A 12,368-nucleotide genomic window follows, 5' to 3' on the forward strand; every position below is an offset into this window, starting at 1 on the left:
TTCAGAATAATGCACACGGAAACACGGATGAAATATTAAATTATTGTAAATACGAACTTGAGGTGTGAAAACACTATAACTATCGAGGTGTAAACACATTAACTACACACTCTTACCAAAGACACTAGAATAACTATATATTATTCTAGTGTCTTTGCTCTTACTAGCTGAAACAAATATATCTAGCCAAATATCTACAGTGAGGGAAAATGTTTACTCCTCATGTTAAGACTTGACCTGTACATTACTTTACAAACTGAACCGCTTAAACTGAACTTCTAGGTTAGGGTTAAGCATTTTGCTTGCATTTTGATTTCGACGATTCCATCATTTTTACACTTCAACTTGTGGAGCAGATCGATTGAGTTCAACCCTTTGCCATTTGCAGGACCCCTATCGTATTTAATGGAACCACTCGATGGACTCGCAATTCACTTGGCTGTGTGAAGAGCGAATAAAATAGTTGGCGTGGCCATAATTGCTAAGCGTCTATGAAGTTGCCCTTGGTGTATTAGGGCCCCAACAAGTGGGGCTGCACTTTTCGTTTTCGTGTTCGTGCACTTGCCAAAGGCCAAAAAGTCGGTAACGTGTTGGGTCTACCACAAAAACAAGAGCTGGGCCCGGAAAACACGGTGGCGAATTCAGCTTAAATAGAAGCGTTAAAATATTGCCAACATTTCCGCGCTCTCGGGGGAAGGAGCAAAAACCAAAAATAAAATGTAATGGACGGGGGAAACAAGTTAGGACGGCTGCCTCTGGACCGAGAGCAGCTGATCCTGGCCAAGGCTTTTACACTGGCGACTTGAAGCGGAAATTATGTAAATTTAAGTGTTGGCCGCTGCCACGCCGCCCATCGCACATCGCCCATTTTTGAGCAATGAAAACATGAAAGCAAAAATCCAAACCAAAAAAAAAAAAAAATAATAAAGGAGCGCTGAAAAGATGCCAACAAATAACCAATAAAAAGCAACAAGCAACGAGCCAGTTGGGGGCGAAAGAAAAACAGCATAAAGTTGTGCTTGGGAAATTTCCCACATTTGGTTTGGAGTTCAGTTTTCCCTTGTTTTTCCAGATCCTGGGCCCGGCAACAAAGTTTTCGTAATTGTTTTTGCATTTTGCGGCGCACACATTCGATGGGCGGAGTGGAAAAGCGGGGCCCAAATGTGTCCTTTGGTGTATTAAAAAGTTTCCGCATTTTTCTTTTTATTTTAGTTCCCATTTTTTCGGAGGGCGAGGAGCTGGCCAAAACATTTTCGCTGCCGTTTGGGTCGTAGTCCATTGCCCATTAACATTTTATATGCAATTATGATTATTTTACCATTGTGCATTTGCGGTAATCTTTGGGGAGCAAACGTTGAAAGTTGAGTTGTCCGGGCCAATGGAGAATTTAATGGGCTTCAAACGGAACACACTGGTCTTGGCGAGGAATTTAGCGTAAGGGCCCCCAAAAATGTGGAGAAGCCCAATCAATAATTGCTGTAGTGGGTGGGTTGGGGCAGGAACTGCAATCGTATTGTTGCCACATGTTGCTCATTGAAAAGGTAGATTCCGATTTTTAGTGAGATTAGCAACGCCAAATCTTTAGACTTAAATTGTCGTAACTTAGCTTTTAAATGATCTTTTATTTGTGTTTTAAATATTTTTTAATATTATTTACATTCCATTTTTGGTGATAACTTTGAAGGTCCTGCACATCACCATTGGAACTCACGGTCAAGATCTGTCCTTTCGGCCCAGGTTACATATGCAGAAGGACCTACCTGAGTGACTGCAACCAGCAGCCATTCTGTGGTCATTAGCCCAAACCAAACTTGACTTCTACTCCGGCCTGAGATTTTCTGCAGAATTTGCAAAAAAAGGACAGTACAAGGAGTAGCAGATGAGAAGAGAATGTGCAGGGGGTAAAAATATATCCACAAAATGCGACGGCGACACAAATCTTCTTTATTGCTTGCTACGTTTTGCATGCACAGCTCGTCCGGCTACACTGAGAAAAATTGAAAGAAAAAATACTTTTTACTCCATTATTATTATGCATATTTTTCAAAGCCACATTATAATGTCTTAAGATGTGATTTCAACAAAACTCCAATAAAACTGGCTTTTACGTGGTTTTCTCATTCCATCTTTTATTTTATCAAATAATTGATAATGCTTGTAGGTTTTCCGCTCAGTGTCCTTATTCTGCAAGTGTGAGTGTCCTGCCTCTGTCTGAGGTTGGACTTTGACAAGAGGACATTAGGCTGGGTCCAGGACAAACAACTAATGGCCTTTCGAGGGCATTTTCCTGGTCACAGGTGCTCAGGCTTACCTTCGGCCTGGTTGTTTTAAATTAAAAATCTATACGAAACGCAAAAATACACAGAATACGAGCGAGCAACATGCTAAATATTCTTAGCATGCTTGTCCTGAATTTTTGTGATTTATGCCTGGGTTCCATTCAATAACTTTATTGGTTTTGTTCGAGTTTTGGCGCTGATGCTGATGGTGCTACTGCTGCTGCTGCTGGAATATTGCTCATACGCCGCATTGCCCGCCCATGAGCAGCTCAGTGTCCGCATGAGCGGACATTCTCTAATGTTGACTTGATTATCAACACTCGCTGCACATCTTGCATGCTCGCATCTGTATCTGATGCTGCATGTTGCAGCTGGCAGTTGACAGCTGATGATGTTGCATATTTCCCACTGGTCGGTGAGTTTTTGGCTCCACTCTGTCCAATGCTCGTCGGTTGGCATGACCGGACTAATTATGCTAGGCTGACTGTGGAACTAGAACTGGTTCGGTATTTCTCTGCTAAAGCACGCATTTAAATTGGGTCGGAAATGTGTAATAACGTACGGGTTCCCCATACAAATTAAACACTGTAATTCGCTTGATTAAAGTTTCAATTATAAAATATTTTATTTTGATAGACCAAATTAGCACAATTCGATATACTTAAGCCTCTTTATAACAATCCCGAGCTGTCGATTTTGCCCGCTCCCGCTCACACATGTCCTTCGGGAGCCTTCAGATGCACTTATGATAATTTTTAAGTATTTTTCGGGGGCCCTCCTGCAGCACTTACCTTATCAGGTGGCACAGACTGGAGGCTGGATGGAAGCTGGTAGCTGCACTATCAGGTAGCTGGGGCAACTCGGTGCAGCCAAGTGGTAAAAAGTATTCACATTAATTCAAGCAAAAATAAATTATAAAGGCAAAGGGCCCGAACGCCCCCTCGTTGTCGGCGACTTTTCGCTGCGTTGTGCATTTTATGACGTTTAATGTGTTTCTGCTGTCAGCGGCAGAAGTTGCAGTTGCTGCCGGCGTCGACGTAGATGCAACTTTTAACTCTTTTTTCTGCGCTGCCGCGTTGAGTGCATTTTGTTGATTTATAATAAAATAATGTAAAAATATTACACAATAATGAATGCGCCGCGACGCCCTTCTCGCTTACTCTCGCCAGCTTCTCGCAGCCTGCTCTGTCTCTTTCTTTGTCCTTCTTTTTCGGGATGAAATATGAAACAAGGAAATGCTCGAGGTGGAAAAAAGTTGCAGCCAAGAATATGAAATATGCGAGAAATAAAACTTTTAACTAAAATTATATATGTATGTGGCCCCAGCATACATATATCCACTTACATATGTCGCTGATGGTAGGTGTGTGTTTGTATTTGTCATGTTGTTTACGTTCACTTCTTGGCCATTTTTCTTTGTTGGAAAACTACACGGTGTATTTTAGCGGTTTGTTGGACTACAATTCCCTAATATCGAAGGGATATTATTTCACCCTATTGGTTATAATGTGATCTTTAATAATCAAGCCTAAAAATCCTAAGCAAAGTACTAAGTTTAGTTACAATCATTAATCTCATAATTTAATATGCATACATCAAGTTTAAAATTTATAACGACATAAATTATATAGAGTGTGCAGTATTTGGTCATAATTATTAGATTATTTTTATTTACAATTTTAATTATTTGTATAATAATAATTTTCATTGTTTCCCTAGCATAATAGCATTAATGCCAAATCTTTTCGAGTTAGAGTATCTGGCAACTTTACCCACAGCGACCGCTAACTTTCCCGCACTCAAAGTCAACACACACAGCTCACATTTTGATGCGCTTCGAGATCGTGGCGTCCTTGCAACTTTATCGCTCCAGAAATTGCATCATATTTCACGGACCTCGGCGTGACAACAAAATATATATGTATATGTGTATAAGTAATACCTCTACCTACTGCATATATGTAGCAATGGAAAAAAACCGCTCGCATAAAGTTCGGAAAAGGTAACTTTACTTACCAGGCACCGTGAGGGGCCAACTAAGACGTCTGTCAGCGCGAAAGGAGGCGAACGAGCTGGGGACAAAAGTTGTCAAAAGTTCCGCGCCACACGGCGTATGAGTAATGCCAGACAAGAGTCAGATACGCTTTAAGAATCGCACACTTTTATTAAGATTACAATTTATAACGATGCCCGTTCAGAGCGCAATCTTTGGCATAATTTTGAAAATCCTGAGATAAACCCTGAGCATGCACATAATTAATGAAAGACCAAATGTCGTCTTCAGCAGCGTGTGCAAAATGAGCATCCTGAGCGAGTCCAGTTACAGATGCATCGCAGAAGCGCCGGGAGCAGCATGCAAAAAACGGAGTAAACAAAGTGTAATTAAAAACTACTTAGCGTCGGACCAAAGGACCCTTCCAACCGCCTTTCGCACTGGTCCTTGAGCCAACCTGGTGAGTCAGACCCACCTGCGATAAATAGTTCTGCGCTGCTGTAATTTATTATCGTTAGCGCTATCCTTGAAGAAGTAGCGCCTGATGCCGCTGAGGTATGAGCGGAAATATTCGCTCCAATTAATCGTCGCAATGTTGAACTGCAGCACCGACCGCTCCTCGCGTGGCAGCAGCTCGTTCAATTCGTCAATGTTGCGATGGGCGAACTTCCACTCCTTCAATCCGAACCAAGCCATCATGTCGATTATGCGAGAGATCTTCCCGTACGCCTTCGCATAGCTGCACCGAAAGAAATCATGGGTTCAATGCAGAAGCAATATCTATATAAAATAATAAAGCTGCGTTTCTACCGTGTACGTGCTAGATGTAAAAGGATATCGAAGGGATGTTCAACTGATGGTATCTCTCTGTGCACAAAATGCATGAAGTATGTGAGGGGTAGTTAGATGCAGAGATTGTTGTCAATATGTTTGCTAATTGGGTTGAGCTTGAGTGGAGGCTGTGGGCTCTGCTGGGGGTCCACCTACATAAATAAATGGCAAAATGCTGAGGCTAATGCGCTCTAATTGCAATTTGTTAAATATTACGTATACGCTCGGAACTAAGAAGCTTGCCAAAAGGGTCGACTGAATGGAAACAACGAACTATCTTTGCTCTTTCTTTTCAGTTTTGTGAAGTAAGTAAAACAGATCTATTCATTGTCCATCAATACAATCAAATATATAACATATTAATATTATATAGTTCTATCTTACTGAGCGGAGAGCTAAATTAAATAAATTGTGTATAGAACATATGTTACCCTAATAAATCCTCTTGATTATTTATCCGTGGCAAAGTCCATGTTAAAATCTAGGTGCTCCATGGATACCCTGCACAGGTCATTCAATTGCCTTTCCATGTACCATTTAAAACCCATTCAATGTAGCCAACCCCCCGAAAACCCACACACCAACACCATTGCCACCTTTGCAAGCGTATTCTCAATGGGGGCGGTGGCGAGGATGGGCGTGGCAAAGGGTCGAGCATGCATGTGTGGGTGTGTTTGTGCGGAGAGCAGCTGAATCGATGTGTGAGTGTACTTACATGCGCTTTTGTCCGGTGACCATGGCAATTAAATCTAAAATATAAGCTGGGATATTGTGCAAGAAAAATGCAATTGCACAATGCAGAGGCTTCGATGGTATTATAACGTACGAGAAGCACCTGTGACAATAATGCGGTCGATCGCAGGACATGTACGTGTGAGCGGGTGTGCGTGTGTATGTGTGAGAGGTCGTGGATATAGCGATTCCAGCGATTTCGTGTGGCATTTGGGTTCGATTTGGTTTAGTTGGCAATCCCCAGTTCGTTTTGTGTTTCCAGTTTGTGTACGTTGGTTTTTAGGTTGTTCGAGCCAGGTTTTTTCGGTTTTTTATACCGAATTTCGTTCAGGTTTCGTTGTTTCAAGGTATTAGCAGAGCATAGATAAATTTTCCATTCACAAAAACATTCGGCAATATTTAAGCATTGGATTAGACATGCATACAATACGGCAGCGGTTCGTGTTGATTTTTTTTTTTAGCGAGAAAAAAAATTCAATAAAGAATATTTATTTTTATACCAAATAGCAGAATGCTGCCGAATGCACAGCGTGTGGCATAAACTCACCAAAGCGCCTTGTCGAAAGGTTCGTGAAATCCTTTGCGCGACAGATGCATATATTGGCCCCAGGTTATGTTGTTCGCATCGGACACGTAGTTGTATACGGGCAACTCCGATTTTCCATCCACTTTACTCTCGCGGAGCTTAAATCTGCAGGCACAAAAAAAGATAATTTTTTTTTGACAAAAAGAAATTGATTCAACTATTTTATACGCTCCTTTAAAATATAAAAATAATTGCTTTATAAACTTAAATGAGTATGAAATGAATGGTTGAAATCTTATAAAGAAAAGACTGAATAATATGCAACAAAATAAATTAAACACCCTAGTTAAAATGAAAAAGAGGTGATCTTTTTTTCCGGTCCCTTGACATTATCACCCGCGACCTTTGCCCTTCTTAATTTCTCCGCCCGTGGTATTTGCAAATTTCCACCTTCTTCCTGTCGTTTGCAAACAAGCGAATGCTATCAGCTTGCGGTGTAACTCTTTACAACTTTTACACATCCTTTGGCGCCGCTTCAGCAGGATGCTTCTGTGCTGTGTGTTGTGTGCTGTGCGCTGGAGGACTAACCTTCGAGCGATATCCCAGGCGGTTGCTATCATGGCATTCACCACATAATCGGCGGGCACCATGTTCGCCTTGCAGCTGGCCTTGCCGTAAATGCAACGGACGAGTCCCCGGGCGGACCAAGTGCATAAACCTGATGGCCCGTACAAATTATCAGTCCAGCCGGGAAATGGATCCTTGTACGTTGACATTACTGCGAATAAATAAGAATTAATGGCTGCTTTGTTCGCTCGGCCAGAGAATCGCAGACGCCGAAGGAGGAGGATTTTTACTGTGCCGGGAGTATCCTGGTTGATTTTCGCCAACGTCAAAGCGATAATGGTAGGGACTGGTCCAGCAGCTCGGATCCCAGCCACCAATGCCACCTAAGCCAACTCATTCCGAACTTCCCATTCCATTTGCCATTCTGCTAACTGATATGCCTGACTCCCAATTGCAAGTTTTGGACTTGATTTTTTCAACCAACACTCTTGGGCAACAGAGTTCAAAGGATATAACGTCACTTGACATCTTAAAATATTTAAAATATGTTTAGGCAAATATTTGTTAAATAATAAACATAAATTGATATCGCACATAAATGTACTTATTAAATATTTCACATATTTAATTTTTAAAAGAGGTTAGGAAACCTAACAATGAGTTTAATTGCGTTATTTAGCAGGTTAGGAAACCATGTAAATATCTCCCCGATTTAAGTAATAATTTTTGTATGAAAGCCACTATTTTAGGTTAGAGTATTTCGCTATCTACCAAATCATCCGAAAATGGTCCTTTTTCCATTTCCATTCTCGTTTGCACAGGCAGCTTAGGATGCAGCTGCATGAGGACGATGCTTTGGCATTTTTGTGTTAAAATAAATGAAAATTTGTTTGTGCTCTGTTCCTCGAGAGCTTCGGCAGCCAGGATTCCCATTCCTCCAGCACTGAGACGATGGTAAACCAAGTCAGCCATCCTCTGACTTTTTGTTACGTTTCGTTCGTTACGTTACGTTGCGTTTTGTGCAGCACGAAACAAAGAAGCAAACAAAATCACAAAAAAAAAAAAATAAACGAAATATATAAACTTTTTCCACATGCATTTATCTGGTAAACCCTAAGAACCCTCCCCCCAAATTCACTGGCTACCAAACGAAGACAACTCTGTTGGCCATTTTTCACAAAATTTTAAATATTCCTTTTGTTGCCACAGAGATCCTCCGGGGATCTCTCCCTCAAATGGAAGGAGCTGGAAATGTTTCTTGTGTGTTTTTGCTTACACAATGGCTGCCCTTGGGTATTTGTGCTAATTATCTGACAATTAGTTTGTTAAGTCAAGTCTGCAACCGCAATAAATATTCCCTCCGCCCATCCAACTCACCTATGGGCGGTCGAAAAATACCCGCCGGCATGTGGAATGCCCGATGATTCACCAGATTCTCGGCACACTTCTTGGTCATCGTGTAGGTGTTGGGCATCTGGCCAATCAGACAGTGCCGCATCTTCTCCAGAGTTTCGTCGTCAAATGTGCGGTAGATCTGCAGGAGTAAGAAGTGGTGGTGAAAATTCTACCCAGCTTAAGGTTGTCTTTAATTAAAAGGTAGATTATTATTTAAGTGATTTGAGTTTGCTAAGATATTAAAGATATTAAACTTTATGCTAGCATTACCAACCTGCATGATTTTTTCGTAGCCAATTTCGTTCTCGTACACTTGTTCCTTGATGAATTTGCGATTGCAGTTGCAGTAGAGTGTTGAAATGTGCACGAAGGACTGTGGTTTTTTCCACGAGGAAGAATCCAAATGGGGGACCATCGCAATCGGAAGGGAAACACGCATGTTGAATGTTGATTGAATTGTGTTCGAAATTGTTTGCCCGCCAACGCCGTAAAATATGAAACACCCAAATAGTTGGGAAAAGGGAAAATTTGGTGAGAAAAAGGGGGAAAACACAGCACGTAAATATAACAATTCATACTCAAATATTTTTGCATTTATTCAGCAACGGGAATTATGTATTTTGGTTACTTAAAAGCGCGATATGCGAATATTGAACCTTTATTTAACCATTGTTTATTTCCACTAATGGAAGTGCAACCAATGCCAGTCATGATGGGTGGGTGGAATATAAAGTCGGTGGAAGCCTTTAATAGGCTTTTAAATTATATGCATGGAATCGGTATTGAATGGCAGCGTATTGATTGCTGATACATTGGTTGGTTCAGAATGGAATATTGGCGGGTTTTCATGAATCATTGTTTAAACAAGGCATCATTATAATGGATTTTCACATAATGTTATTTTTATTGAGTGGTAAGTACCTTTAAAAGTATAGTTTGCAATCAACTTACCTTCAAGTGCTTCATTTCCATGGCCAAGTCGAGGATCTTTTTCGTGCCCAGGACATTAATGTCAATGGCGTCGCTCAGTTTCTCATTGAATTTCACCGAAGCCACAACATTAAAGACAATCTACAGGCGAAGTTCAACCAGACCAGAAGAATTGTAATGCATATTAAAAATGAAAAGAACAAAAAGGGAAGAGCCCAGTAGCACAGAAATGCTCATGCAAAATGCACATGAGATTCGCATACAAAGCAGCAGCAGTCAGTGCTGGCAAATATCTGGTATCTTAAAGATTGTTACACGTCTTGTAACTATTGCTAGGCAAAATATGTGTTGAAAATTATTTCACAGCTAACAAATTAGTAATAATTCGTGGCATACAGTATTATTCGAGTTGGTATGAAATAATATTTTCAGTTTGGCAAATAAGTCTCTATTGTACCCCTTCCATCACTGTTAATCGCTGAAGCTGCGATCTGGTGGGGAATTGGGGCTGCTCTGCGCTCCATGTTAGCCTGCAAGTCAGCACACAGAATGCAGCAGAATGAGCGGTGGCAGATGGAAGCGGTCCTGGAAACAGGACGCTGAGGCGGGAATCCTGCAGTGCCACGCGTGCATTGAACATCGACAACAAAGCAATTTCAGCTTAAAACAGTGCAAGCGGGCTCTAAGCAGACCGACCAGGCCTGAGTGACTTGTATGCAAAATGTTTTGGCAAACAGTACGGGAAGTTGAGGAAAATAAAAACGACCAACGGATGCGGACGAGGATGCAGATGCGGATGCGGATGCGCCCGGATGGCAGGACAATGGCTCGCGCATGCCAGGCACTTGAAGCATGCACAGGAATTTTCATTTATTTATATATTGTGTTTTATAACCACCAGCAGGCGAAGCAGCAGCACACATTTTCACAGTTTTACGTGGCGGTGGGTTTTTCAATTTTTGTTCAAAAGTAGAAAATATATACATATACATATGCACACATCGTGTGCCTCTTGTGATCAGCAAAACAGAGCAGAAAAAATAAGGGGCGAGAAACGAAGGAAATAAACTGACTGCCTGGCTGGCGTTGTCGTAAACATTGAGCCTGCCTTTGGCATGCAACGTTTTACGTATACGTAATGCGGCAACTAGGGTTGTCGAGGGGCACGTTGCGATAGTTCGAACACTGAAAGAAATGTACTATGCTAAATATGCCAGCTAACAAGATTGGTATCTTCGTAGTGCCCCTTAATCTGTGGAATGCCATCTAAGATATAAGTATCATTTTGTCATATTTTCCAAGGTTGGTTCTCCTTTCTCTAAGTGTAAATAGATAGTAACAGACAGGAATCGGGGGAGCCATCCAGATAGGCAAACACAACAAAGACCCATGAAAAGTTTCTCACACAAAAAGTCCATTGATTGAATTGCCAACAGAGGAGTGGTTGCGGTGGATTGAAACTGGCGATGGATGGAGGAAGGGGGGCCGGTGGAGCGCATCAACAAAAGTTACTCACCTGGACCTCAGACGAGAGCATTGCTCGGTCGGCGGAATCAATGTCCAGGTCGATGGCACTGTAATCAGCGCGTATCGGATGCACCTTCGCCAACAATTGCGGTGACTCCTCGCGCATCCTATTGAATATCTGTTCGGAGGCAGTGGGTTGGGATTTTATCCGATATTGTCGTGGCCAACGGCATGGAATGGGTCGCCGCCTGACAGCAGGCTCCCGCATCCTGTCCTGACACTTACCGATTCATTGAAAAAGCCCTTCAAACGCTCCTGCACGCTCATGTTGTCCTTGCTGCGTATCAGCATGTAAATTTTACGCAATCCAAACGAGCGAAGCAATTTCTCTGTTAACACTTTGCCCGCGAAGCCCGTACCGCCCGTAATGAGTACGGTGGCATTGCTATAGAAATCCGTAACCGGTGTCGCACTGACAGCGGCGGCGAAGGGGGCGCCACTCCCATCGACGCTGTTTGTTCTTGTGCTGGACGACGCCTCCTGGAAGAGCTGCTCCTCCTCCTCCTCCTCGACGTCGTGGCCACTGGCACACCCATTGCTACTGCGACGCGAGGAGCTGGTGGACGAAAAGGCCTTGCGAGCAGCTATTGGGTGGATTACGGAATAAATATAAAGCCAATCAGTTCAAGGACCTATTAAGTGCAGCTTGGAATTAACGGAATTACAAGGATAAAATGAGTTTTTCAATTTCGCAAAGGTTTTCAAAAGTATGCAACAATGTACGAGCAGTTTGTTAAACATATGTTTCATTTGCTGCAATTGTTATATCACAATATGTTCATGTAAACCAATATATAAGTTTTGAATTGTCCCTCTTAGTTTTAATTAATCTAAATTTTATAAGAGGAACTGAATAGATATCTAATATATGATTATTTATCTTAAACTTTACACACTTTTACTTGGATTTGCCTCGTGCATGACTTCAATGTTGTTTTTTATGGCTTATCCAAAAATCGAACCGTTCACTTCAAGGGTAAAAAGCACATTGACAAGTTTTCAATTTCAATGCGACTAAAAAGTTGGATTTTAATCAATAAACGGCAGACATGTATCGAAAAGATTTTCCCACCGCAAGTCAATTATATTAATATGAAGTACACACGATATATATCCCTTGTAGCCCAATTATACTATATCTATTTGTGTGTCCAACAACCCCTGCACTTTTCCAGCGAGCACATCCATATATATATATATGTTTTAAAATGTGGACCAGGGGGTGGGTGCGGTTTTGGGGGGCATGGCTGACATTGTGGTTGCATTTGACCTGATGACCTGGGCGCCGGATGTCTGGCCAAAAGGGAGACGGCGGATCCACCTGCTCTTTCACTCTCTTTCCATCCGCTTGTTGAGCCATTTTAAACAATGTTAATTATTCAATTATCAACAGCCAATGCGGCCACGTCCGTGTGACCATGTGTCCTTCTAACTGACAGTGTGTGTGTGTGCGTGTCCCCATCCGTGTGTGCGTGTCCATATCCTCCGTCATAGTCACAGTTGGTCCTTGTTCGTCGCGTGAGCAAGTGCGCAGCATATGTTGTTTGATTGCAAGCGAAAAATGAGGCTCAAGTAAAACGTGCACAGA

General features: G+C 42.0%; 1 protein-coding gene across 3 annotated transcripts; it reads right to left on the reverse strand.

Annotated features, from left to right (window-relative positions):
- Positions 1-4,418: 4,418 nt before the first annotated feature.
- On the reverse strand, positions 4,419-11,784 carry LOC6736881 (fatty acyl-CoA reductase wat). Of its 3 annotated transcripts, none has more exons than XM_016170149.2 (11): positions 11,677-11,782; positions 11,006-11,364; positions 10,770-10,898; positions 9,275-9,394; positions 8,598-8,696; positions 8,306-8,462; positions 6,950-7,139; positions 6,383-6,526; positions 5,819-5,938; positions 4,748-5,011; positions 4,419-4,585 (listed from the first exon to the last, which is right to left on the reverse strand). In XM_016170149.2, the coding sequence occupies exons 1-11, from the start codon at positions 11,699-11,701 to the stop codon at positions 4,474-4,476; spliced, it is 1,719 nt and encodes a 572-aa protein (XP_016030523.1). In that variant the 5' UTR covers positions 11,702-11,782; the 3' UTR covers positions 4,419-4,473. The 3 variants fall into 3 exon arrangements, with proteins under 3 accessions (XP_016030523.1, XP_016030524.1, XP_044778861.1); XM_016170150.2 differs by having other exon boundaries at positions 11,683-11,781; XM_044922926.1 differs by lacking the exons at positions 4,419-4,585; positions 4,748-5,011; positions 5,819-5,938; positions 6,950-7,139 and having other exon boundaries at positions 11,677-11,784.
- Positions 11,785-12,368: the final 584 nt, after the last annotated feature.

This window comes from Drosophila simulans, chromosome 3L, assembly GCF_016746395.2.
Source record: "Drosophila simulans strain w501 chromosome 3L, Prin_Dsim_3.1, whole genome shotgun sequence".
NCBI lineage: Eukaryota > Metazoa > Arthropoda > Insecta > Diptera > Drosophilidae > Drosophila > Drosophila simulans.